The sequence below is a fragment of the Tilletiopsis washingtonensis genome (genome assembly GCF_003144115.1).
Source record: "Tilletiopsis washingtonensis strain MCA 4186 unplaced genomic scaffold FA09scaffold_4, whole genome shotgun sequence".
NCBI lineage: Eukaryota > Fungi > Basidiomycota > Exobasidiomycetes > Entylomatales > Tilletiopsis > Tilletiopsis washingtonensis.
The window spans coordinates 288,690-313,975 of record NW_020312001.1 but is presented as its reverse complement, the minus strand read 5'-3'; the positions used below and the strand labels follow the sequence as shown (position 1 = coordinate 313,975).

The 25,286-nt window shown below is 68.1% G+C and overlaps 8 protein-coding genes across 8 annotated transcripts; 4 read left to right on the top strand and 4 right to left on the bottom strand.

Moving 5' to 3' along the window:
* Positions 1-22: 22 nt before the first annotated feature.
* FA09DRAFT_202431 (RNA-binding domain-containing protein) lies at positions 23-2,548 on the bottom strand. The gene is made up of 8 exons (XM_025739446.1): positions 2,212-2,548; positions 1,668-2,149; positions 1,392-1,610; positions 1,280-1,330; positions 1,048-1,221; positions 907-995; positions 619-855; positions 23-458 (listed from the first exon to the last, which is right to left on the bottom strand). Exons 1-8 carry the CDS (start codon positions 2,313-2,315, stop codon positions 177-179), a joined length of 1,638 nt encoding a protein of 545 aa, XP_025600300.1. The 5' UTR covers positions 2,316-2,548; the 3' UTR covers positions 23-176.
* Positions 2,549-3,796: 1,248 nt separating this feature from the next.
* FA09DRAFT_202217 (hypothetical protein) lies at positions 3,797-4,879 on the top strand. The gene has a single exon (XM_025739445.1). It carries the CDS (start codon positions 3,996-3,998, stop codon positions 4,791-4,793), a length of 798 nt encoding a protein of 265 aa, XP_025600299.1. The 5' UTR covers positions 3,797-3,995; the 3' UTR covers positions 4,794-4,879.
* A 4,017-nt stretch (positions 4,880-8,896) lies between these two features.
* On the bottom strand, positions 8,897-11,044 carry FA09DRAFT_328151 (hypothetical protein). The gene is made up of 2 exons (XM_025741663.1): positions 10,191-11,044; positions 8,897-10,131 (listed from the first exon to the last, which is right to left on the bottom strand). The coding sequence occupies exons 1-2, from the start codon at positions 10,790-10,792 to the stop codon at positions 9,027-9,029; spliced, it is 1,707 nt and encodes a 568-aa protein (XP_025600298.1). The 5' UTR covers positions 10,793-11,044; the 3' UTR covers positions 8,897-9,026.
* An 815-nt stretch (positions 11,045-11,859) lies between these two features.
* On the top strand, positions 11,860-14,040 carry FA09DRAFT_328149 (hypothetical protein). The gene is made up of 10 exons (XM_025741662.1): positions 11,860-12,324; positions 12,407-12,442; positions 12,498-12,570; positions 12,629-12,700; positions 12,750-12,837; positions 12,893-13,108; positions 13,162-13,183; positions 13,240-13,594; positions 13,650-13,740; positions 13,796-14,040. Exons 1-10 carry the CDS (start codon positions 11,921-11,923, stop codon positions 13,873-13,875), a joined length of 1,437 nt encoding a protein of 478 aa, XP_025600297.1. The 5' UTR covers positions 11,860-11,920; the 3' UTR covers positions 13,876-14,040.
* Positions 13,992-14,686, bottom strand: FA09DRAFT_294667 (DUF427-domain-containing protein; the record flags this gene model as incomplete). The annotated part of the gene is made up of 3 exons (XM_025740086.1): positions 13,992-14,168; positions 14,285-14,383; positions 14,504-14,686. Coding segments are annotated over 3 exons (459 nt in total), but the record flags the coding sequence as incomplete, so codon positions are not given.
* A 63-nt stretch (positions 14,687-14,749) lies between these two features.
* Positions 14,750-15,878, top strand: FA09DRAFT_202089 (hypothetical protein). The gene has a single exon (XM_025739444.1). The coding sequence runs from the start codon at positions 15,037-15,039 to the stop codon at positions 15,733-15,735; it is 699 nt and encodes a 232-aa protein (XP_025600295.1). The 5' UTR covers positions 14,750-15,036; the 3' UTR covers positions 15,736-15,878.
* A 394-nt stretch (positions 15,879-16,272) lies between these two features.
* On the top strand, positions 16,273-17,079 carry FA09DRAFT_336855 (hypothetical protein; the record flags this gene model as incomplete). The annotated part of the gene is made up of 3 exons (XM_025743932.1): positions 16,273-16,519; positions 16,764-16,961; positions 17,021-17,079. The coding sequence occupies 3 exons, from the start codon at positions 16,273-16,275 to the stop codon at positions 17,077-17,079; spliced, it is 504 nt and encodes a 167-aa protein (XP_025600294.1).
* A 122-nt stretch (positions 17,080-17,201) lies between these two features.
* On the bottom strand, positions 17,202-24,304 carry FA09DRAFT_324593 (hypothetical protein; the record flags this gene model as incomplete). Its single annotated transcript, XM_025741130.1, has 9 exons — positions 17,202-17,416; positions 17,472-21,543; positions 21,602-22,457; positions 22,525-23,029; positions 23,086-23,267; positions 23,324-23,414; positions 23,470-23,799; positions 23,857-24,010; positions 24,071-24,304. 9 exons carry the CDS (start codon positions 24,302-24,304, stop codon positions 17,202-17,204), a joined length of 6,639 nt encoding a protein of 2,212 aa, XP_025600293.1.
* Positions 24,305-25,286: the final 982 nt, after the last annotated feature.

Genomic DNA, 25,286 nt, shown 5'->3' with positions numbered 1-25,286 from the left:
AAGACCCAGGACGAGGGCATCGAGGAGACGCGCCCGTCGCTTTTATTTTGCGAGGACAAGTGAGAGGCATGGAAATCCGGCGTGTAGTGCGGCGGCGAGAGGAGAAGAAGAGGCGTCGTTGCGTGCGAGCGCAGAGGTGTTGAAGTTGAGGTGGGGAAGGGCGCAGCTGTCGGCGGCTACCACGGCCGCGGCTGGTGCTGGCGGTGCTGCTGCGGCTGCTGGTGCGGCGACTGCTGCGCCGCAGACGAGGCTGGCGGGTAGCCGTACATGGCCTGCTGCTGCGGCTGTTGCTGCTGCGCCGGCTGAGCGAGGCCCATCTGGCTGCTGGCGCCCTGCACGGCTCCCTGCATGGCGGACTGCGGGTGCATCGGCTGCATGCTGCCCATGTCCATCGCGCCGGGATAGACGCTGAAGCCATAGTGCACGGGATGCATCACGCCGTACATCTGCTGAGGCATCTGCAGCGGCTGTCAGCTCACACATGCGAAAGGGACTGCGCTGCTCCGCGTAGCGTCTATCCGTCTGCCCAGCTCGCCGTCCGTTCCTCTGCCGCCTTCTCCTTTCACAGCAGAGAAGCTGACGCAAGTGCCAATGCGCCGCTTGTGCCACGCCACTCACCATGTAGTGCTCCTGCTGTTGCTGCTGCGACTGCTGCTGCTGCAGCTGCGGCGGCTGCAGCATTGGCGCGCTCGCCGCCGCTGGCGCTCCCGCCCTGCGCATGGCCGCGTCCTGGCGGTCCTTGCCCCAGCCGGTCTTGATGAGACGGCCATGCAGCGGGTGGCCGCCGAGGCCGACAATGGCATGCGTGGCATTCTCATGCGTGTCGAGCTTCAGAAAGGCGAAGCCTCGGTCCGACTGGATAGGCTGGTCAGCTCGGCAGCAGCACTCGTGACCCGAGCCACGCACCTGCATCCGAATCTCGAGCACCTGTCCGTAAGCGGCAAAAAGAATGCTGAGATCGCTGGCGCTTGTGTTCGGCGCGAGATTGCCCACGTCTGGAGCAAACGTCTCAACGACAGACTTCATCACGGCGCAGAGCATACTCACAGATGGTCGCATTGGTCGGCGGCGCAGCCGCAAAGACCGTCTCGTAGCTCAGCGGAGGTCCAGACGAGGCACCGGCCGTCGGCGGCATGCCCATACCGCCGCTGCTCGACGGCTGCACCGCGCTTGGCGAGTCGCCTGGCGCAGCTTGGACCGGCGCCGCCTTCTCATTCGCCCCTGCGGAATGCCGTCGAGCGTCAGCCGACGCACGCCAGACGCACAGCAATGCACTCACAGTTGACGCGGATGGCGCGCGATCCGAGAAGCTCTCCGTTCATGACCGCAACTAGGCGAGACACGGTCAGATCGACGCCAGTGTGGGTGGACGCCTGTCGCGAGGCACTCACTGGCCTGCTCGGCATCATGACGCTCGCGAAAGGCGAGAAAGCCATATCCACGGGACTTGCCGCTCGCCGCGTCCCACTTTCGCCACGGTGTCAGTGTCGACTGCTGGCCGACGTCCGCCGCTGGACGCACCATCACACGTGCTTCGCTCAAGCTCGCGAAGGACGCAAATGCGTTCGCCAGCGCCGCATCATTCACGTCGCGACTCAGATCACCAACGACTGTGCGTGCATGCGCATGTCAGTGGCGTGCTGGATCCCCGCACGAGATATACTCACAGACTTGATGGCCGACGGATGCAGCCTCGCCCTCGGTGGGAGCGGTGGTGGGAGCGCTCGACGGACTGGCCTCGCCCGAGACGAATGCGCTGGGCCCGGGAGCGAGCAGACCCGACGACTGCGACGAGTTGGTGGTGGTGGCAGTGGTAGTGTTGCTCGCCATGAAGGAGAGCGAGCGATGCTGCTCCACGCGCGGCGACAGGCTCAGGTTCTCATACGGCTCGCTCTGCGGCCGGCCGGGCGCCGGCTCCGTCGGGCCGCCAGCGGGAGAGTGGCCTGCGCCGGCGTGCGGGATCAGGTTGGCCCACTTGAGGCGCAACTGCTGCTCAAAGACTTGGCGCTGGGAGAGGATGCGCATGGCCGCGCCTGCGCTGCGCAAGTCCGCGTAGCGCACGAGCGCCGCACGAGCGCCTTCGCGCCCGGCGAGGAACTGCACATTGACGACGGCGCCGGCCACGGAGAAGATGTCCTCGAGCATCGCCCTGAGCGGAGCAGCGCGTGAGCAAGTCTCCAACGATGTCGCTGGTGCCGCAGCCATACTCACTCGCTCACGCGAGGATGCAGGCCGCTGACATGGATCAAGGGCTGCTGCGGCGTCTCTCCTGGCGGTAGGAAGGAGACGACACCCTGCGGCTGAGTGACCGACATGCCGCTGTCACGGCGCAAGTCGGCACGGCCTTGCGGGCGATGCTGAGGCTGCAGTGACGAGGGGTTGGACGGTAGAGGCGCGGCTTTGAGCACGCGCGAAGGCCGAGAGCGAGCACACGGTTGCGAGGGATGGAGGCCACGCGGTCGAGATGGTCCGTGGGTAGCGCTGCTCGGCGGCTACGCGAGGCAGAAGAGAAAGCGCGAGCGAGGTGTGGTGGTTCGTGGTCCGAGGCGCGAGACTCGGCGAGCTTGCAGACAGAATGGGGATGCTCGCGAGGAAAAGATGGAGAGGACCGCGCAAAGACGATCCGAGAAAGGAGCAAGGGGCGTGAGAGCAGAACAAGGGCAAACGGTCGCGGAGTGTCAGGACGAAGCCTGCCGCGGACTGATGACGGAAAGGTGGTCGGACGGCCTCTCTGGCGGTGCGCCGGAGAAAGTGTGGAGCAGAGGCACGGTGAACCGAGGTTCAGGCCGGCCAGCGAGGAGGGTTCACGGATGTGCAGCTACGATGGCGGCAGTGTGTCGCCGGCGAGGCGGTGTCTGCGCGTGCGCAGGCGAGGCGCGAGCCTGCGAGGGGTCCAGAGACGTGGAGTCCACGTCCGGGTCCGGTGCCGGCGCAGGAAGAAGAGGCGACGCGTGTGGATGTGCGGGAGCAGATGGCGGATAGGCACGCGCGAGGCAAGGCGCAGACGGGCCGGGCACGCGGGCCGCGGCAGAGCAGACGGCGGCGCCGTCCTCGGAGCTGGTCCACCCGCGCGAGACCGGTGCGACGAGGAGCCTGTGTGGGGACAGGCAGGGAGAGATGAGATGTGGTGGTCCGGACGCTGCGGCTGCGGCCGGCCGGAGGCTTGGACAGCGGCGGTGTGCGCGCAGCCAGCGCAGCAGGCGAGGCGAGGCGGCTGGTGCTGGGAGTGCGGCGCCCTCGTCACTGCCCGCCGGCGCGCCGCGGCGGCGTGACAGGCAAATCGAGACGGCCGACGCTGCGGGCCGCAGGCATCGGTGCGCCGCCCACGGCACGCAGCGAGCAGCGGCAGCAGCGGCGGCGGCGGCGCGCTCACTACGCCGCGTGCGCCGCGCCGCGCAGCAGCAGCAGCACAGCACCCAGGCACACGCTCGCACACAGACGGCCGTCTGCGGTACAGCCAGACGCAGGCCGCTCGGCGCCGTGCCTGCCCGAGGCCGGCCTCTCTCGACACTGATGGGAGCGTACCGCCTCGAGCCGCTCATTAGACGCTCTGCTGCTGAGGCAGCAACGGCGGAACCGTGCGCCGCGAATAGGCCGCGAGACGGCGCGCTGTGGTGCGACCCCGAGCCAGCCAGAGGCACCCCCGGCCGTGGAAGATCTGCCGGCTGCCTTCACCTGAAATGCGCGCCACCACGCGAGCGCTGGCACAGCCTAGCTCGCCGTGAGGCCGAGGGCGCCGAGACAGCGGCGCGGCGGCGCAGGGTGGGCTCAAACGAGCACAAGAGCCTGCCTGTCAGCCTCCTCCCTGCTTGTCTCGCTCGCATCGTTTCTCGGAGCGCGGCACTCTGGTGGAGCGAAGCCTGAGCGCACTATGGCCGCCTTGTAGAAGCACTCTGCGCACGGCTGCCACTCTACTCTTTGCCTGGGACGCAGCCATCGGGCCGGCGCGGCGGGTGTGGGTGAGCGGCCTGCCTGCCTCTCTGGTGACGACGCCAATGATCGACGACGCTGGGCCGCAGACGCGCCGGCCGTGCATGCCTTGCCCATCGGCGAGCACCGCAGCAACGAACTTCGTCCATCCATCTCCTCACGCTTGTCCACACTCCTCTTCTCATACACCTCGCTTGCCGCACGGTGCGACGGCCTCTCCGCTCTGTCACTGCAGACACCTCTGCTCCGGCGGCTTGCTGCGCACGGTGCAGAGATTCAGCAGCCCACCCGCATCGCGCTTGCGCACACACACGCAAGCTCCGCTGTCGCTCTCCCGCGGAGCACGTTCAGCTCTCTCTGCTCGGTTGGGCCACCCCAGAAGCTGCTCTCCGTCGGTGCTACTCCGAGCTGCTTCGGGCAGCACAGCTGCAGGCGCTGTGGCAGCGCATGTGCTTGGCCATGCTCGGGCCGCAGCAGCGTGGCTACGGCCATGCCCGCTGCCGGTGCGGACGTCGAGTGCCGAGTGGGACGCTCAGGCGTCTCCCGCGTGGGCATGGCGCGGCGAAGGAGCACTGTGCGACGGCGCGACGGTGAGCATGCAGTGTGTCAGCCAGGCTGCGAGACCGCTTCTGTCGGCGCCGCCGCTCCTTGTATGTGCATGCGCTCGATGGGCAGCCGGCGCGAGGCTGCAGCACGAGAGCATCTACCGCCATCGCGAAACGGAGGGCATGCATGCCGCACGCGAGCACGGGCAGCGAGCATGCATGCTGCAGCGCCACGAGCAAGAGCATCGAGCGCGGGACTGGGTCGCCAGTGGCTGCGCCTCGGTCAGGATGCAGCGGTGCCCGGCGCTGCAGCAGTGACGAGGCAATGCTGATGTGTGTACTCTGCTCTGCCGCCATCGTGTGAATGTGCTGTGTCCTGCGCCCTGTGGGTGCCTCGAAGACCAGCAGGCCCTTTTGGACCAAAGCGCGACGGCGACGTGGAGGCGGCAGCGACGAGCCTACAGCGGCAGTAGCGGGCACGACGTGCGGGTCAGATGCGTCTCAGGTCCAGCACGCGAGGAGTCAGACGAGGCTCCGAGGCTGTGCATGCGCTGCGCTGGCAGGAGAGGACGCTGCTCGTCCGCAGCCGTAGGCGAGTGCGATCTCGGTGCAGCCGCTGGCTATGGTTGCGCCCGAGCTGTCCTGTCCGCTGGCAGCGCTCAAACTTCCTGCGCTTTCCTGCATGATGCGTCTGTCTCTGGGACTCTGTGGGCCGCGAGCGGGAAGATGGAGAGCGGCGCCGCCGGGCGTCTCGGCAGTCGACGGGCGCATAACGCGCCGCGCCGCGGTGGTGCGGACGCGAGGAGGCCAATCCCGCCTCTCCGCGATCGCCGCGGCCGCTCGCCTGCCCCACCTGCCGCGGTAGCCAGGACGGCAGCAGAGCATGCGCCAGCAAGTTCGTCTGATCACACCTCGGCCGGAGCGCCCAACACCCAGCTTGCATGCTCGCCAGCTCCTGCGCGGCGCCCGGCATATCCGCAAGACGGCTCACGTGATGCGACTGCAAGTTTCTCCTCATGAAGGTCAAGCAGGCAGGGCAAGCTGTGTGAGCACAGAATGCAGAGCTCGGTGCTGTCTGCGGCCGCGACCCGAGCTCACGCGCGCCGGACCCCGCCGTGAGGCTTCGTGCCTCGAAGATCTCCCGGATCCTACTTTGTCCCGCACATTGTAACTCTTGCCGCTGTCTTTGACGCTCAGTCGCAGTCATGACTTGTCTAATCCCCGATTCAGCACGTCTACAAGGTCTACAGCTGTGGACTGTCATCGTCTGCGCCAATCCCGCTTTACCCAGAGCTTCTTCCTCCAGGCCACCCGCGACGGCGCAGTGCACGCGATGCTTCCGCATGCCTGCACGTGGCAGCCAGCACGTGGCTCGGCCGTTGATGCATGATGAGCCTCTCATGGCAGCACCCCTTTCCAGCTCCCAGACAAGCACCTCAGGTGCCTGTACCACTGTGCACCTTCGCTGTGCTAAGGACCAGCCTCAAGGCCGCACCTCGAGGCGTGATTTTGCCCACGCCTTGTGATGTGCGCGTTCGCAGCCCGGCGAGAGGCAAGCCTGTGTATTGTACGAGCTCTCCCATCAGCATACAAGCGCGATGGGCAGCACGGAAGCTGGCTTGAGCTCGAGACCGACACCGCCTGCAGCGCGCTGCTCGCCGGGGCGCGAATTCCCGATGATGCAGATCCGTCGCGCGCGCCAGCGTCGGCGCGTCGACGCGCCGTCGCTCCGAATTGCGTCGTGCTCAGTGTCGGCGGTCATGATTTTCGCGAGCGGCCCTGCTGAGAGCGCAGTAGGGAGTACTGTGTCCACCAAGAGTGCATCAGAAATCATGCGACTGGTGAATAGCTGGGTTCTGGATCCGAGGAGAAGCTGTAACGGCGGCTGCAGTCCAGCGCACGCGGGTCGGAGGGGGCGGGCTTCGTGGTGACGCGTCGTGCTACAGCCGAGACGCGCAGCGCGCGCCAGTCGCCGGCAGTGAGGCGACCAGACTTGGACTGCAGCGCTCAAGTAATCTACAGCACCTCATGCGCTTCATCACTGGACACCATCGGTAAGTGCGCCCGCAGCGAGAGGCGGTCTGGGGCGTGTGCGACGTGCTTCCCGGGGTGGACGTGCGCTGCCGCGGCGCGCGCGCGGAGTGCCGCCCGGCGCAGCGGAACAAGGGGCAGCGTCACGGGACCGGCGCTTCCAGGTGCCCGGCCTATCCAGCTGCGGCAGGCCCGGGCCGCAAGAGCAAGCGTCGGCGACCCGCCATCCGCATCGAGCAGCGCTGCATTTGTGGGCGGCACACGACAGCGCAGCGCCAGATGCAGCAGGCGCGGAAGCAGGTGGGCGCTGCGGCTGCGGCAGCCGGCTGCGTCTGGCTGCGGCCGTGCTGATGTGCGCCTGCCTTTCCTCCTCCCGCCGCCATCCTGACGTGCAGATGCTGTCCAGTCTCGCTGTCTGTCGTGCGCTGGCTGCTGTCGTCGCTGCGAGGATGCCGCGCTCTGTGCCTGCTCGAGGCACCGCCGCTGCCCGCGCTGGCCTCACCTCGGCGGGCGAATACGCGTCGCGCTCCGCCGGCTGCGGCATGAGGCAGCGGCGGCGATGCATGCGATGGAGGAGCAGCGCTGCACGAGCGATGCTGCGCAACAGCCGAGCGCCGCATCTCGCTCTCGGCGCCAACGTGCAGCAAGTCACGCCACGCATGACGCGCCCTCGCCCTCGCCCTCGCCCCGAGCTTCCAGCCTGCAGCGGCTGCTTGCCCGAGCTTCGGCGGCGCGGGCCCTGCGACGATCTTGATGCCAGCTTGCCACCTGCACTGCTGCAAATGATGGGCAGCACCGACATCCGCCGCTTGCTTCGTGCTTCGTCCGCGGCGAGGCACCGCGGGCACAGCGCAGCGTGTCCGACCTCGTCCAGCGCGAGCGCCAGCCTGCAACTGCAGTGTCGCCAGATCGTGCGCGTATGCTTTGATGGAAGCTCTTGCCCGTGTGAGGCCGCAGCTGGAGGAGCTGCCTACTGCGCGCTGTGGCATCGCCGGTGCCGAGATGCGCGCGGCAAGCAGGTGCAGAGAAGAGGCCCGAGAAGCGCGCTGTCTCATGCCCGACGCCGAGGCGCCGCCGCCCGCAACTCGACTGTACTGCTCCTGCTCCGCTGCTGCCTGCAGAGCCGCCCAGACTCCTCCTTGCTGCTCGCTGAGCGGCTGTTCGTCCGCTTGAGGCAGCCTTTCGTCTTCCGCCGGCTGCTGCTGTGGGCTGCTGACGAGGATGTGCGAGACGGGGCGGAAGGGTGCCGTCTGTCCTTGCCTTCAAGCAGGCGTCGTGGCTGCTGCGGCTCTGGTGCTCAACTTGCTGCTACCTGCTTCTCGCTCACCATCCGACCCCACCTTCCTCACACTTCACCTCGACCTTCTATCCCATGCTCTCTCCTTGCTGTGCCTCGACGCTCGAGTGCACCACGCTCGCACACCACCGACATCGTGCGGACGTGTACTACTCTGACCGAGTCGTGCATCCGGTCTCGCTACCTGAGCGGCTGTCGACGACTCTGTAGCTTCACCATCGCAGCACGGCTCTTCACGCACGCGGCTTTGGCTCTGCGCACTCGTGTTGCTGTGCCTTAGCGACATCGTCGAGCCCTGCTGAGCTTCAGCTCAGCAATTGACTAGCTCGCTGTTGAGCTGAAGTGCGGAGCCCCATTGTGCGTCTTCGCTGCCCTCGAGAGGGGCCTGCTCGAGTTGAGGCAGGATGCATCCTCTTCGTGCTCTGCAGCGTCGCAACGTCTCCCACGTTCGCTCGCCCGTGATGTCGCCACTCTGTCTCCCTCGGAGCTCAGGCTTGCTCGCGCCTCGAGCATAGCGTCGTCATCGGGCTCGCGACCGCACCACCTTCTCGCGTCTCGTGCTCTGCCTTCGTCTGCTATCGCAGACGTTAGCGCGGGCATGACATTCCGCAGCTTGCCCTCGTCCGCCCCAAGCTTTCGTCTTCTCTCTGACTTTGTGCTTTGCGGTGCTGTGAGTGGGTGCACACGTGGCGTATGCTGCGCTGCGTCTCCGACCTGTTGCACCATGCAAGAAGCTGCAGCCGGCGATGACCCACCGAACGAGGCTGGAAAGGAAGAGATGAATGCTGGCTTTGCATGTGAGTGACTAGACGACCTTGCTCGCCGCATCTTGCGGGACGAGCTGACGGCCGGGCGTCGAAGAGGACGCTCGGCTGGCGGCGCCGCTGCTGCAGCCGTCCATCGCTACAGCCGGCGCGACTGCCTTCTGCATATTACACTGCGGCGCCAGAAGCTACGCCTGATGACGCAGAACTGCTGTCCTCTCGGCAGCGAGGCGCGTCAGCGACCGTCTAAGCCTGAAGCGGCGCGTGCCCGGCCAAGGGATCACGTCCAAGTGACACCAGCCCGCGCATCACGATGGCACGCGCATGTGTAGCAGTAAAGCGATGTATTGGGTCACGCGCCGAGATGCAAGCAGCTGGGAATATGAGTGGAGTGTCGGGGGTCCGAGGAATGATGATGCGGAGACAGGGCACGGGACGATCGGCAGCAGCAGAGCGGGTCTAGAGCGGCGCCTTTGGCGGCGTGCGCGAGATGCGGAGATCGCGGTAGTCGAAGTAGAGCAGCACGACAAGGGTGGCGGCGACGAGCACGCCGCACGCGATGGCAGCATTGTAGAAGTCGCACCAGCCGCCGCTGCTGCCGGCCGGACACTTCTTGCCCATGCCGAGCGCCACGACGACGGCGCCGATCCAGAGCACGAGCAGCACCGCATCCCACGTCGTCTGCAGCTTGACCGTCGCGCGTGCGACGCGCCAGCGTGCCTGCAGCTGCATGTTGCCCAGCATGCCGAGCGGCGAGCGGCGCTTGCGACGCTTGCGCCGAGCACCACCGGGCAGGTGCTCCTCCTCATCCTCGGAGTCCGAGTCGCCGCGGCCGCGTGCGAGCAGCGTCGGATCGATGACGAGGTTGACCGTCGGCCCTGCGCCCATGCCGCCCTTCATACCCTTCATGCCCTTCATGCCTTTGAAGCCCTTTGGCGGCTTGCCCGCCTTGCCGCCTGCGCCACCGGAGAGCACGGGAATGACGAGCCCGCCGAGCCCGGCAGATGCGTCACCCGCGGCCACCTTGCGGCGCGGGTCGCAGCAGCACGGCCGCAGCACATAGACGTAGAGCAGCACCACGACGGTGAGGGCGCTGGCAATGTAGAGCACGTAGGCAGCGATCGTGCCCTTTGCAGCAGGCGGCGGTCCGACGGTCTTGATGAGCAAGGCACCGCCCAGACCGCACGCCAGCGCAGCGACGGCAGCGAGGCCGAGAAAGATGCGCAGCCACAGCACCACGCGCGGCCGCTCGGTGATCAGGCGGCCCTTGGCATCGACGCTGCCGAGCACCAGCTCGTCCTCCTCGCCCTCGTCGAGCTCCTCGTCGTCACCGCGACCGCCGTGGCTGATGCGCGGCGCGCCAAACTCCTTTTCGAGCATGCGCATGCGCTCCTCCTTGACGTACTCGGCCTCACCGGCGCCTGGCGGCCGGCCATAGGGGTGACCGTACGGTGCGTGTGCCCTCGAGGCGCCAGAGCGAGTCATCGTCTCGGACTCCCAGCCCGAGCCTGGCGGCGGCACCGTTGTATAGGCGTGACCGTCGGCAGAGAGGTGTCCAGCATACCTTGCGTGTTCGTGTCAGCACTGCCGTACGCAGCGGCAAGATGCGAGGCGCAGACTCACCAGCTCCTACTCCATGGTGGAAAGGCCGGCAGCTCGTCAGTCGGCCGTGCGTACTCGTCCCGCTGTCCGCCACCACCGCGTCGTCCAGGCAAATGATGAGCCGCTTCGACGCCGAAGAAGCCCGGGCCGCCCTCTTCCGCATCATACTCGCCCATCGGCGGCGGCGAGAGCGGCAGCGCGCGGGCATACGCGCCGCTGGAGCGCGACGCCACGGACGGCGGCGCGCCGGCGTACCAGTAGGCCTGCTCCGGCGACTGCCACGGCGGCGGCGAAGGCGCGGCGTGCATCGGCGCCCCGGCGCCCCACGGCGCATGGCCGGCCGAGGAGCGCGAGTACTGCGACGCGGGCGCCGCGCACGGCTCGGAGCCGTAGACGCTGCCGACCTCGAGCGACGTGGCGCGCTGCGGCGCCGGTGCGGCGTAGTAGCCGGCGTGCTCGGCGTGCAGCGGCGGCAGCGAGTAGCGGCCGTGTGGCGCCGACGCCGGGGCGTAGTACGGCGCGGCGGCGCGGGCGTAGTCGCCGAGGTCGCGCTCCGAGTAGCCGTCGTCGTCGGCGTGGGCGTGCCAGGCCGCCTGCGCCGGCGTGCCGCCGCGCGAGGACATGGCACTGCAGCAGATGTGGCTGGGCGGCGGGTGCAGCGCGCGGCAGTCAAGCGATGGTCGTCGAGGGATGAAGAAGGGAAGGCGTCAGGGTCGTGCGAGTCGTGAGGGTCGTGAGCGGAGCGTGAGGGTCGTGAGGCAGGCGGCCGAGGCGCTGTGGGTCGTGAGGCGAGGCGCAAGGCCGGCGGCGGAGGGCGGGCGGCGGCTGCCGCTGCGGCGGGAGCGGTGCTGCGCGGCGTGGGGAGGATGTGGACGGGAGCCGACGAGGAGCGCAGGCGCGAGAGAGGGGCCCGACGAGGCGATGCACGCCCGGCCCCCGCCAGCCGGCCGCGCGCGCAGCAGCAGCAGCAGCAGCAGCAGCAGCAGCAGCAGCAGCAGCAGCAGCAGCAGCAGCAGCAGCAGCACCCATGCCATTCCCGCCGCCGGCGCTCGGGCCGCGCTGCGCTGATGCTTCGCCATCACCTGCTGCTGATGCTGCATGTCTGCGCCGCTGTGCCATCATTCAGTGTCGTGCTGCCGCTCAACAAGGCGCATGCTCGCCGCAGGTCGCTGCCAGAGACGCTGCCAGAGGGCTAGCAAACACGCGCGCGCATCACCCCACAAGAGCCGCCGCGGCGCGCGCCGCCGCGTGCCTGACGCTTTTGCTTCAGCCGAGCGTCAGGGGCGAGAACGTGCCGCGGCGGCCGCCGACCCTGCGCTGCTTGCCTTGGCAGGCGCGGCCGGCCGGCAGCGGTATATTTCGGGCCTCCACGTACGCCGCTGCCGGCGCTGACGCTGCGGCCGCTCAGCGAGCGTCGCACCTGCTGCGGCTGGCAGAGCAAAGCATCGTCGCGGCCGCTGGCTGCTGCTCTGGATGTACAAGCGTGATGCTGGTGCTGCGTCGACGGTCGGTCCAGCTGCCTACGCGGTGCACGGCGCGGGGCAGCGCGACGTGCTGCTGGCGCAGAGGCGAGGCGGCGTGGCGCGCGGCGGCGGCGGCGGCGGCGGCGGCCGCGCTGCATCTGCGCCGGGCGGCTTGCTTCTCCACACCCACGACTCCACCTCGGCGCCGCTCCTTCTGCTCGCCGCACCTGCCGCGCCTCTCTCTGCTCCATCTTCACCGTCTACACTTCCTCACACGCCGCCGCCGCCATGTCCGACAAGGACGGCAACCTCGATGCCGTGCCCGCCGACCAGCGCCAGGGCTGGGGCCAGGTGCGTGGGCCGTCCGTGCGCGCCGCAGCGAGGCGGGCCGATCGCGATGGCCGCGCCGCAGGCGTCGTCAGGCACGCCCGTGCGATGGCAGCAGCATGCAAATGCGCCGCACTGGCAGCGCAAGCAGCGCTGCGATGCTCGTCAGGAATGGCATCAGGCCTTTCGTTACGGCAGCTCAGGCCGTGTTGCACCCTGCGGCGCATCCCGGACCCATCGCTGCGGCCGCGACGCGACGTGTCCCCGCGCTCAGGTCCGTGCTCACGCTCATCCACCTTGCAGTTCCTCAAGTCCATCGCCTCCGTCTCGGGCGACCTCAGCTCCATGACGGCGCCGTCGTTCATGTGCGTGCGGCAATGTGCAGCAGCGCCATGTGGAGCGCTGCCCTTGTCTGTGCTGTGCAAGGCTGACACTCTGTCTCTGCAGCCTCTCGCCTGTCTCGCTGACTGAGTACCCGTCGTAGTGAGTAGATTGTAGGCGCTTGCGCATGGCGCTGCTGCTGATGCTCTCTCGCCAGCTGGGGCGAGCACCCGGAGCTCTTTGCCGCCTGCACCAAGGGCGCCGACGATGTGGAGCGCATGTGCAACGTGGTGCGTTGCGCACTCACGGCGCTGAGCACAGGACTGTGCGCTGACGCCGCTCCGGCAGCTGCGCTGGTTCATCGCCACGCTCAAGGGCCAGTACACGTCGCGCAACACGTCGATGGGCAGCGAGAAGAAGGTGAGCGGCGCAGCAGCGGGTCGCAGGGCATGGCTGACGTTGCTTGCAGCCGCTCAACCCGGTGCTCGGCGAGCTCTTCCTCGGCACGTGGCCGAGCCAGAACGACGAGGGCGAGACGACGCTGGTGGCCGAGCAGGGTGAGTGGAGCGCGACGTGGTGGAGGGCATGCATGCTGAGCGGCGTGCGCGGCAGTCTCGCACCACCCGCCCATCACTGCCTACCACCTCGCCAACGAGAAGGCCGGCGTGTCGCTCGAGGGCCACTCGGCGCAGAAGACGTCCTTCACGGGCCGCTCTATCATCGTCAAGCAGATTGGCCACGCCATGCTGCGCGTCAAGAACGCAGAGGGCAAGGAGGACCTGTACCTCATCACGCTGCCGACGCTCGGCATCGAGGGCATCCTGTGGGGTGAGTGCTGCGGTGGCAGGCGCGGTGCAGCAAGGCTGACACGCAAGCGGCAGGTGCACCGTACATTGAGCTCTCGTGAGTAAGAGTTGCGCAGCTGCTGCCACGCCTCCACTAGCTGACCCTCGACACAGCGGCACGAGCTACATCAGCAGCAGCACCGGCTACACGGCGACGATCAACTACGCCGGCAAGGGCTACTTCAGCGGCAAGGCGCACTCGTTCAAGGCGGGCATTGCGCCGTCGGCGCAGCCCACGCACCCGCTCTACTCGATCGAGGGCGAGTGGGCGGGCGTGTCGAAGTACAAGGGCAAGGCGCCGGGCAAGGACACGACGTTCTGGGACGCGTCGTCGGAGCGGCGGGAGGTGCAGGTGAAGCCGCTGGCGGAGCAGGGCGACATGGAAAGCCGCAAGGTGTGGGCCAAGACGGCCGAGGGCATCCGCGCCGGCAACTTCGACGCCGCCAGTAAGGACAAGACGCGCATCGAGGTGAGTGCGGCTCGAGGTGGCAGTCGTGTGATGCCGGCGCTGAGGCCATGCGCAGAACGAGCAGCGGCAGAAGCGCAAGGACGAGACGGCGGCCGGCACGCCGCACCAGCTCGAGATGTTCGTGCACATCCCCGAGGATCAGGAGTGTGAGTCGTGCTGCGCGTGCACGCCGCCTGCACCCATGCTGAACTGCCGGCGCAGACACGAAGCTCGCCGCCGCTACGAGCGGCATCAAGCCGACGACGGAGGACGGCTACCGCCGCAAGCCGCGCGTGCACTAGGCGCCGCTCCGGACACACATGCATCGGCCTTCGCTAGAGCAATCCACATCGGTTCCCTGCCCGCTCACACATCGGTTCCCTGCCCGCTCACCAGCCCCACGTGCCCGCGCCCTGCCTCACCAGCCCCACGTGCCCGCGCCGCCCTTGAAGCCCTTGTCGCCGCCGGTAATCTCGGGCGTGATCCAGCTGCCGTAGAAGTCGCCCTCCTGCGGCACGACCTGGTCGTCGTCGACTGGCGTGCACGTCAGCAGAGGGCCTGAAGCGTCTGGAGTGCCTCGCACGCACCGAAGCAGCTCCAGCCCTCGCCCTTGGTGTTGCTCGACGCGTAGAAGCAGAGGTAGTCCTTGATGGGCGCAAAGGCGGGCGTCGGTGCCGGGTAGCTCCAGATGCGGGCGCGGGCAGTGAAGACGTCGTGGTACAGCGCCTGGCCCTTCCACTCGCACAGCGTGCGCCGCGCCGCCGAGGGCTTGAGCAGGTCGAGGCGCACCGCCGAGGGCGGGAAGTAGTACTTTGGACGAGGGGTCAGCGATGCGCCTTGCGACGTCGGCGGCACCTCGATGCGAGGCACGGCCCCCTCTAGGCGACATCACAGCCTGTGCCGTCTGCACAGCCACGCTGCACGGCTCACCGTCGGCGGGTGGCTCGTCTCGAGGACGCGGTAGCCGTCAGTCGTGTCTGCGAGCGTCGTCTCCGTACCCTGGGCGTCGGTCCAGACGACGCGCAGGCGCGCCGCGGTGCGCTCAGCGCGGGCAGGGCGCGGGTACGTCCAGACATTCTCAGGCGCGCGTAGCTTGGGCGGCATGCTTGCGGCAGGCGGGTATGGCTGGCTGGTCTTGCTTGAGGCGCAGGCGAGCCGAGTGACGAGACGAGGCGACACGGCGTCCTGGATCTGGAGTGGAGGCAAGCGTCGCGTCGGCGCACCTGTCACGCGGCGGCGCGTGTGGCGCTCGGGTGAGCTCAGCAACAGCCCCGCCCCGCAACGGCACCTCGCGCTCTTCGGCGCCTGTGTCAGCCCACACTCGGTGCTTCGCCTCCATCATGAGCACAGCTCGCTGCATGGCGCAACATGACGCTTGCTCGCCTCGGCGTGCTGCTCTATGTGTGCCGCAAGTCGGACGACATCGGGCAGTCAGAGGGTGAGCGGCCTCATCTGTGGTGGGCATGCGGCAGCTGGCGAGCACAAGGCGGCGCGCCGGCGGCATCGGGTGCCTGGCGGACATGGCGGCCTTGGCGCGCGTGCGTGCGGAGCGTGGGCACGTCCGGGAGGTGCTTCGCTCCACCCCGCCGGCCGTGCTCCTCGCCTGCCGCAGAACACCAGTCGAGTCGCAGGCTGCGACTCGCAGCGCGGCAGCAGCAGCAACCAGGTGGCAGCATGCAGCAGACCAGCAGCGCCCCTCTCTCGCTCTTGCTGCGCGCCTGCTTGCAGCATCTGCGCAGCGTCTTATCGCAGAGGAGGCGCGCGATCGATGCGCGTGCGAGCCTGATCGCCAGAGCGCAGGTACACAATGGCCTCTTGACCCCTCTCTGGAAAGGTGCGTGCTCCCACAGGAGCGCTCCGAAGCTTCCAACGCTGCGGCAGTGCTGTACCCCACGCCGTGCGCTGCGCCCGGCGGGCTTCAGGAGCTTGCATCTCAGCTCACGGCGCACGCACCCCGCTCGACGCCGGCCGGCACCGGCGGCCTGCAGGAGCAGCGGACTCTGGACTCAGCCGAGTCAGGTGAAAGCATGAACAGCAGCAGCTGCAGGCTTCTCTGCGCTCACTCCCCGCGCGCTGCCATCATGCGAGCTTGCGCAGCGCAGAGAGCTGCACGGCCGCGAGGCGAAGGGCGCCGCCGCCGCAGCTCGCATCGCGCGAGATGATGCAGGTGCAGAAGAGGACGCCGTGCGAGCAGAGGTGATGCGAGCACGACGTGGCTGATGCTGGCGCTGGTGCGTGCGGCGCTCACGCTGCGCGACGTGCGGCTTGGCTCGCCAAGGCTTGGCTCCGTGTGCGGAGCCGGCGGCGGCGCTGCGCTGCATGCTGCAGCGCTGCTGCAGGCGTGAGCGGTGCGGTGCGGAGCGAGGCGGCATATGCATCGCGGGGGCGGGGATGGCCCCTCTCGCCTCTCCTCGCCCGCCTGCGGCGCCGCGCCGTGCCGCGCCGGCGGCGGGCTTCGCCGTTGCGCCGCAAGGCGCGGTGAGTGAGGCGAGGGCGCGCCTCGCCCGACCGTGACCGGCATCGGCCCAGATGTTCATAAGCAGCAGCCGCCTCGGCCCGCTTCCTCGCCAGCTCCTCCTTCCCGCCGTCCACAGCCGCAAGCCCTCGCCGTCGCTCACGCCACGCCGCACGCACACCGCAAGCCGCACACAAGCACACCGCAGTCCCGCCCACCCGCACACGCGCGCGCCTCGCTCGCCATGTCCGCCTCGGCCGTCGCGGCACCGGCCGCCGGCAGCAGCAGCGCCAGCAGCAGCAGTGGCGCCGCCATGTCGCCCGTGCAGCAGACACTTTCGCGCCACAGCGTCGCCACGTCGGGCGGGCCGGGCGCCGGCAAGGTGCGCCTCGACGCGCTCCTCGTCGGCGGCCAGCGCCACCTCTTCGACTTTGAGCCCGAGACGACCGTCGAGCAGGTGCGCCGCACCTTCTGGGAGGAGTGGCCCGCCGGTGAGTGCGCGCGGCAGGTGCAGAGCAGGGCGCGGTAGCTCCGCAGGGGCGCAGATTCAGAGACAGGCGCAGGGATCGCTGCTGCGTGCTGCGCAGTGTTGAGCTGAAGGCTGGGCACGCGAATCGCCGTGGCTGGCCCATCGAGCGGGTCACAGTCCGCCTTGCTCTGCAGCAGCGCCCTTCGCAGCGGCATACAGCTCGGCTCCTCGCCTCATCTGGCGCTGTGCTCACACGCCGTCGACAGACTGGCCGCTGCGTCCGCCACATGCCTCCTCGCTGCGCATCCTCCACATGGGCCACTTCCTCGACGACCGCGCCCCGCTCTCCGGCGATGGGCCAGCGGCGGGCGGCGGGCCGGCAGCAGGGCCCATGCCGCTCGGACGCACGACCGTCGTGCACGTGCTGATCAAGCCTGTCAAGACGGAGAGCATCCGAGGCGATGGTGAGCAGCCTGAGTCAGCGCCCCGGCAGCGCACGCGTCTGACCCTTTGCGCTCGCCAGACGAATCGCTCAAGAAGAAGGACGAGGTGCCGTCCAGCTGCTGCTGCGTCATCTGCTAGGTCTCTTCCGCTCGGTCCGCTGTCCAGATTATCCTCGTCACCGTCTCTTGCGCTCTTCAAGCCACGGCAGCCACAGTCACAAGTGTCTTTCTCCGGTGTAATTGTACCAGCACATCGTCCGTTCACGCTGCGCGGCCCAGGAGTGAGCCCAGGCCCGCCGCTGCGGCGCCCAGAAGAGAGCGCTGGCTGCAGCAGGCGGCGATGGTGCGCACCGTCGGCTCCTGGAAGAGCGTCACGTAGTCCGCGGTGACCTCGAACTCCTTCTTGAGGCGCGTGATCAGGCGCACGGCCTGCAGCGAGTTGCCGCCGGCGGCAAAGAAGTCCGTCTCGACCGAGACTGGAGCGCGCTGAGATCAGCGGTGGACGCGCAGCTGAACGGGATGGGCACTCACTCGTCGTCTCGTCGACCTCGAGCAGCTGCGCAACGATGGTGCGCACACGGCGCTCCACCTCGGTCGCGGGCTCGGCGAACGGTCGCTCGGCGCCCTCTGTCGTCGCATCTGCAAGGGTGTTGCTCGGCATCGGCAGCGCCTTGCGGTCGACCTTGCCGTTCGACGACAGCGGCAGGGAGGAGAGGTAGATGACGCGTGCGGGGACCATGTAGCTCGGCAGCCGCTTGGCAACGTAGTGCTTGACCGGGTCGACGCGCGGCAGACGCAGGCTCGAGCCCGACGGCCATGCGCGCTCGAGAAGCTGCGCCTGCGAGACCGGCCCGCAGAGCAGCACCTGAGCGATGCGGTGCTTGCTGTCCAGCGCGTGTGCCTCGACGAGGCTGCTTGTCGCCGCGTCCAGCCGCGGGATCGGGCAGCTTCCGATGCCGTGCTTGAGGCCGCGCGTCTGCAGCCGCCACGCAGCGCGGCCTACCTCGAGCGCATCGCGAAGATCGGCCAGCAGGCACACGACGAGCCTGCTGCTGGCAAGCGTCGTGCCGTTCTCGCCGAGCGCGCCCGTGGCGTCAATCTCGCGAGCCTCGGCGGGCGTGCCGATGGGCTCGAGGCCTGCGCCCGTGACGCGGAAGAGCGACGGCTCGTCGAGGCCTTCGATCGCGCCTCGTCGCACGAAGAGCAGCATTTCGCCGGACGTAGAGAGCGACGAAGAGGCGGATTTGCTGGCAACGCTGAACGTGCAGAGCACGACGTCCTCTTGCGGGTCGATGACGTCTGCAAGCCGCGAGGTGCCGTCGCACGGCTCCAGACAGGCGCCTTGCCGTGCCGCAGCGTCGGAAGCAAGGCCCAGCATGTAGCCTGCTTCCCACGTGGCGAGCTCACGCCAGGCCTTACCATACGCTGGCTCTATGGCGGGCTCGTGCGCAACGATGGAGAGGCGGAGCGTGCCCTCGGCCAGAGGAGTGGTCGTCGGAGGCTGCTTGACGAGCACGAGGCTTTGACGCTGTAGATGGATGTAGTAGATGCCCGCCTGCACCTCGTGACCGGGCCCGACCTCGAGGAAGGCGCGGCAAGGATAGAGGCCGCCTGCCGACGGATAGGCGTACTTCCACGAGTCGCCCAGCTTGAGCGCGAAGAAGCTCGACGCGAAGAGCTTGACATCTGTTGTGCGGCCAGGCGCGATGCCGTGCGGGAGGTCGGGGCCCAACGCCTGGTCGAGCCAAGCATGCACCGTCTGGGCCGGGAGGGTCTGAGACTCGAAAGAGCGATACGACTTGCGCTGGACCACGAGCGTCTCGTCGATGGGGGCGCCGGGCACCTCGAGCGCGTCTCCCGACGCAGCCAGGATGCCGAGCTGCCGGTCGCGGAAGGCGGCCTTCTCGACAGGATCCATCTCCGGGGCCTCGTCGCCAGCCTGCTCAGTCGTGATGAAGGCGACGAGCGTGCGGTCTGGCTGCAGAGCGACGACCGACTGCTTGACGCCGACGATGCCGTCGATGGTGCTCTCGATCTCCGTCAGCTCGACGCGGTGCCCGCCGTCAGTCTTGACCTGGCTGTCCATGCGCCCGAGGATCTCGATGGTGCCGTCGGGCAGGTAGCGTCCGAGGTCGCCGGTGCGATACAGGCGCTCACCCGAGGCCGGATCAGTCACGAAGCTGGCCGCTGTCTTGGCGGGATCCGTGTAGCCGATGGCGAGGCCCTTCCCAGCAATGACCAGCTCGCCAGTCACCCACGTCGGCGCATGCTGCAGAGGCGAGACGCTGCTGAGCACGTGCCAGCGCTGATTCGCCAGCGGACGGCCGTAGGGCACGCGCCGCCGGGTGTCGACCATCTCGTCGCATGGGTAGGCAATCGACCAGATCGAGCACTCGGTGGCGCCGCCGAGCGACCACAGGCGCAGTCCCGAGTGCTCTGCACGCACACGCTGCACGAGCGGCGCAGGCACGACGTCGCCAGACACCATTGCCAGTCGGAGCGATGCCAGCTGCTGCGGCGTGTCGGCGATCTCCAGGAGCATCTGCAGCGCGACCGGCACGCTATTCCAGATGGTGCAGCGATGCCGCATGACGAGCTCGAGCCAATGAGCTGGATCACTCTCGGTCTCCTGCGACACCGTCACGAGACGGCATCCGAGGCCGAGGAGCGCGAGATCGAAGACGCTGAGGTCGAAGCCGAGGCGCGAGACGGCAAGAAGACAGTCGTCCGACGTGATCGAGAAGCGCGAGAAGAGGTCCCAGCAGGTGTTTGCGGCGGCCTCGTGCGAAACGACGACGCCTTTGGGCTCGCCCGTCGAGCCTGACGTGTGGATGATGTATGCTGGCGAGCTCGGCTGGGCGCCAGAGGTGAAGTCGGGGTGCTCATCGTCGACGTCCGGCACCGTGGCGTCCAGAGCTTGAACGCGCACCGCCGGGTCTGCGAGGTCGCCTCGCAGCTTGGAAACGGCTTCTTCGTCGGCGAGGACAATCGTGCAACGACAGCCGTGCAGAATCTTGGTGATACGAGCAGGCGGCAGGTCGGTGGCGAGCGGCACCCATGCTGCACCTGCATAGTGAGCAGCGAGGGCGGCGGCCGCTTGACGCCAGCCCCGCTTGGCGAAGACTGCCACCTTGCGCTCGCCTCGCGGGACGCCGTCGAAGAGAGGCTCGAGCAATGCGGCCGTGCGCGTGGCCTTGACGAGCAGGGCGCCATAGCTGACGACCAAGCCGTCAGGAGCGCAAATGGCGGCGCGCGTCGGCTGCGTGGAAGCGATCTGTTGGAACGCAAGGTGCAGGAGGTCAGGCGCGCCGACATTCTGCTGCGTCGAGTTGGCCTGCTGCCGCGCTTCGAGATCCGAGCCGAGCCGAACGTCAACGGGCGCATCCCAGGCACGCTCCTTTGGCAGCGAGTCAAGCACCGAGGTGAAGGCCCTGAACATTGTGTCCAGCATGCCAGGCGGAAAGACGCCGTCGCGGCAGTCCCAGCGCACCATGAGGCCTCCGTCGCTCTCCTTGATTGCCTGGAAGTCGACGAGCACGCCCGGCGTGGAGCTCACGCCATACACACGCCGGCCTCCGAGGTTGCGCTCAAAGTGCCCGAGATCGAGCGCGTGGTTGAGGATGCTTGTGAAGACGAAGCCGTTGGACTTGTAGTCGATGCCGACGCTGCGCATGTGCCGCATGAGTTCGATGCCGCTGAACATTGAGTGCGCTATGTCCTGGCCGAGCTGCTTGGTGGCACGCGCGGCCTGCGTCGCCAGGCTCTCGCTCGCGGCGGCCGACAGTTCCAGCAGAAGCGAGGACGTGAAGTCGCCGAGAACGCGGGAGAGGTCGGCGTGCGATGGAAGCGAGAGGCGGTTGAAGATCGTCAAGTTGATGGCCATGAGCGGCGAGCCGGACCAGCGGCTGAGCACGGCTGCGTACACCGAGGCCAGCAGAGCCGTCTCATTGGTGCCCCGCTGCTTGCAGAGAGCTTCCGTGCGGAGCCACACATCAGCACTCAGCCGATGCTGGTAGCGACGGAAGGCCGGCGGCAAAGCAGAGCCGAGCTCGCGCGGCAGCGTCGGAAGCTCAGGTGCCGCTGCGAAGCTCTGTGCGCGCTCCGTCCAGTACGCTCGGTCAAGGGCGTACGCGCGAGACTTGCGGCTGGCTGCTTGCGCAAGGACACAGTCGCGGAACGTGAGCTCGAGCGGCGCGAAGCTCGGACTCTCCTGCTGCAGCTGCGCGCGCAGTTCCTCCAGGATGAGGCCGATGCTGTAGAAGTCGAGCGGCAGCAGGTCGATGGCGATGTGCAGGAAGGCACGTCCCGGCGCAAGGATTGTGAGGCGCTGTTGCAGCAGCGGCGCCTCATCAGCCGGCAGAATTTGCGAGCACATCTCCTCGCGGATGCTCTGCAGAACGACACTCTGCTCCTCTTGGTCGCCCATGCCGTCGAGGTCGAGCACCTCGATCTGCACATCGGGCACTTCGGGCAGGACACGCTGCGTCAGAGTGTCCAGATCGAACACTACGCGCAGGGCATCGTGTCTCTGCACGAGGCTGCGCAGCGCAGTCTGGTAGCGCTCGACGCGCAGCGGGCCTGTAAGCTCGATCTCCTCGTAGATCTGCGATGCGGATCGTCAGGCACGTAGGTCCGGGAGCCAGGAGAGGACAGTAACGCACCTGGCAGCCAATGGGCGCCAGCCCGTCGACCGCGGCGGTGCGCCCGAAGAGATACGCCGACTGCATGTCCATGAGCGGGAAAGGCTCATAGCGCGCAGCCGGGTCCGGAACGATCGTCTTGGGCGCGTCGGCGTCCAGCGCAAGTGCGCCGCCAGCGGCGCAGTGCTTGCGAACATGCACAGCCAGACTCTGGGCGTCTTGCAGACTGCCGACGTCTGTGAGGCCGATGGAGATGCCGAGGCGCTGCTTGATGAGACTGCTTGCACGCATCAGCTGGATCGAGTCCAGCCCGCGCTGTGCCAGCGTCGCGCCTTCGCCTGGCGCTGCTGCCGCCAGCGTGGCACCGAGCACCTCGCTGATGATCTCTTCGATGTGCGCTGCAAGCTCGTCCGAGTGTTCCGTTTCCGCCAGCGCTGCCTGTACTTGAGAGCGCAGAATGTGCTTGCCCACGGGCGTCTCGAGGCTGTCCTCGCGCCAGAGGATCGGCAGATCCTTGCTTTGGCTGGCAAGCAGAGAAGCGCACAGGCGACGCTGCACCTTGCCCGACGTCGTCTTGCAGATGCTGCGAGGCGGAATGAAGACGATCGACGACAGTGGCACCTCGGTGGCGTCCCACACGCCACACGCGAGCTCCTCGGCAAGAGCGCGGCGTGCAGCGGCATCCGTCACGCGAACGTCTTTCGCGTCCCTGACCTCGGTCACGAGGATGATCTCCTGCCCTTCCGGATCCAGCGGCACGGCAAAGGCGGCCGCACAGCCGGGACGCAGAAGCTCGGGCGCCGCGTCCGCGACCTCGGCCTCGATGTCTGTCGGAAACTTGTTGACGCCGCCAAGGATGATCATGTCGCGCTCGCGGCTGGGCCATGTCGTATGGTCAGTATGCGCTTGTGTGAGGCGATGGCCGGACAACGCGGACGACTCACCCGCTGACGACCAGATGCAGGCGCTCGTCGCCGCCTCGAGGCACCAGGCGGCCCAGGTCACCGGTGCGCAGCCAGCGAATGGCGGGATCTGTGCCTTCCAGGCGCGCGTAGAAGGCAGTCTGACTCAGCTCTTGGCGGCCCCAGTAGCCGATCGCCAGACTCTGGCTCGTGACCCAGATCTCGCCCTCGCAGCCCGGCGGCACCTCCCTGCACGTCTGCAGGTCGACGATGCGGATGTCGGTGTCGCGGTGCTTGGCGGGGCCGAGCAGCACATAGCCCTCGGCACTGATGATGTCGCCGTCGATCTCCTTGGGGTAGTCGTTGCCCGTCACGTAGACGCAACTCTCTGCGAGGCCGAAACTTGGGCGGGCAGAGCTCGGCGAGAGGCCCATCGGCGCGTACAGCGCGAGGAACGCTCGCAGGGTGTCGGGCCGCACCGGCTCGGCGCCGTTGATCAGGATGCGCATGTACGACAGATCCAGCGGCCGTCCGTCGTACTTCTTGACTACGAGCGCGGTCGAGATGAGTGTCGGACGTGCGGTGCATGAGCGCAGCACTCACCTGCCAAGGCCCACGCGAAGTTCGGGCCCTGCGAGAAGCTGGCCTGGAACTTGGACATGCCCGTCATCCAGATCATCGGGTTCTTGATGAACTCAATCGGGCTCGCGTAGAAGCCCTGCGACGAGCCCCACAGCGCACAGAGGTACGAGCCCACGAGGCCCATGTCGTGCCCGGCCGGTAGCCTGGCGGTGCCTGCGTCAGCGGCGACGACGAGATGGTCCGAGCTGGCACGGCTCACCAGCTGAACACGCGGTCGCCCGGCACGTGCTTCGAGGCATAGCCGATGGCCTCGAGATTCGCACGCAGTGCCCGGTGGGTGACCATCACGCCTGGTCACACCGTCAGCACGAGCGTGGGAGGTGGCTGCGCTCATGGGCCACTCACCCTTTCCGCCGTCGCTCGTGCTGCCCGAGGTGTACTGGATGAAGGCCAGGTCATCGTCGGCCGGCCTGTGGAAGGCGCCGTAGTCGACGGGAAAGCCGTCGGGCTTGAGGCTGTCCGTCGTCTTCCACGTCAGCGGCGGCCACTCGACGGAGCGGCCGTTGCGTGCCACGAAGTTGCGCATGCGCGACAGGCCGCTCGAGACGAAGGCGGCGCGCCAGTACAGCACCGACGTCAGGCACATCTTGGCGCCGCTCTCCTTGGCGATGCGCGAGAAGGCCGGCAGGCGCGCCTGCAGCTTGGTCGGGTCGGGCGGGTACGCCGGCACGGCCACTGGCGGTACGTCAGCTGCGTAGCCTCTCGCGAGCCGGCTCGCACTGCCGCACTCACCTGCGCCCGCGAGAAAGCATCCGCAGAACGCCGGCCAGTAGTTGAGGCCGAACTCAAAGACGCAGAGCACGCGGTCGCCGGGCTGCACGCCGCACTCGTCGCGGAGCATGCGCGCCACACGCGACGCCTGCTCCCAGAGCTCGGCATACGTGAGCTGGCCGGGGGGCCGTCAGCGCTGAGCCACGGGCGGCTGCGGGCCAGTCTCGACACTCACCGAACGCGTCACCTGGAGGTCGTACTTGCCCTTCGGCTCCGTCCAGTTGAGCACCTTGTAGTCTGGACTAGTCTGTGCGCGCCAGCTAAGCACGGCGCCGAGGTGCGAGAGCTCGGCCGGCGGCATGAGCCGCTCGGCGAGCCAGCGGCGGTTGCGCTCCTCGTCAGACCAGCCCTCGCGCTCGTCGAGCGAGTGCTCGAGGGGCGTGCGAGGGTCATGCAGCGCGATCTCCATGGCGGACGTGCCGCTGTTGGATGGGTGTGTCTGTTGGTGAGCAGTGGAAGGCAAGCGGCGGGAGGCAGAGAGGTGGGTGAGGTGAGAGGGACAGACAGACGGCGCTGCTCTGCTCATGTAAGGCCCTCAGGGCTGCGGCTCTTGCGCCGCTTTCTTGCTCTCTGCGCCGGCATCTGCGAGTGAGCGCACGTCTTGTCCTCGCCGCCGGCTTCAGGAGTCAGTGTGGCTGCCTGCGCCGGCACCCCTGGCGCTGCACCTGGCACAACAGTGCTGCTGCCGCGCTGTGGGGCACCGTGCGCTGCTCTGCAAAACCTCACCGCCGTCGACGTGCCGCCATGACACCATGCGGCGCCCAGCTCGGCTCTCGCTCCCCGGCGGAGCCGCTCGATAGCGCCTTGCTTTGAGTGCGGCTATGGAGGGCGCAGTGAGTCGGTGGGGCTCGGGCGTCGCTTCGCGCAATGCGCTCGAGGCGTGCGCCTCTCGCAGCTTAGGGGCTCCGGTGCCGGCGGCAATCAGGGCCATCGAGTGCACTTGCAGTGCGACAGGGGCGCCCCTGAGCTGAAAGCGAGTGCCTCCTCGCCTCTGCGGCCAAGGCGAAGCGACGGCCGCCGAGGATGCACGCGCACAACAGCGACCCGGCCGGCGCTCTGCTAGCTGACCGGCACAGACGCGATTGGCACGCGTGTGGGTGCGAATGCGAGATTGTGGCTGCGGCTGAGCGCAAGGCCGCCATATTCCGCTTGGCTCGTTGTTGTGGTGTTGCGGTCAGGAGGCAGCGGCGGCGGCGGCAGGCGGCTCAGGGGTCGTGCCCGCTGCTGCTCTCCACGAGCGCGAGATCACGTGGCGCGCCGTCGGCCCGAGCCGGCCGCCGCGCCCGCCACGCCGAGCTTCCAGCCGCTGCGCCGCGCTTCCTCCACAGCGGCGCCGCTGACTGCAGCAGCCGCCGCACAGCTGCTTGCCTCCGCACCGCATCCATCTCACA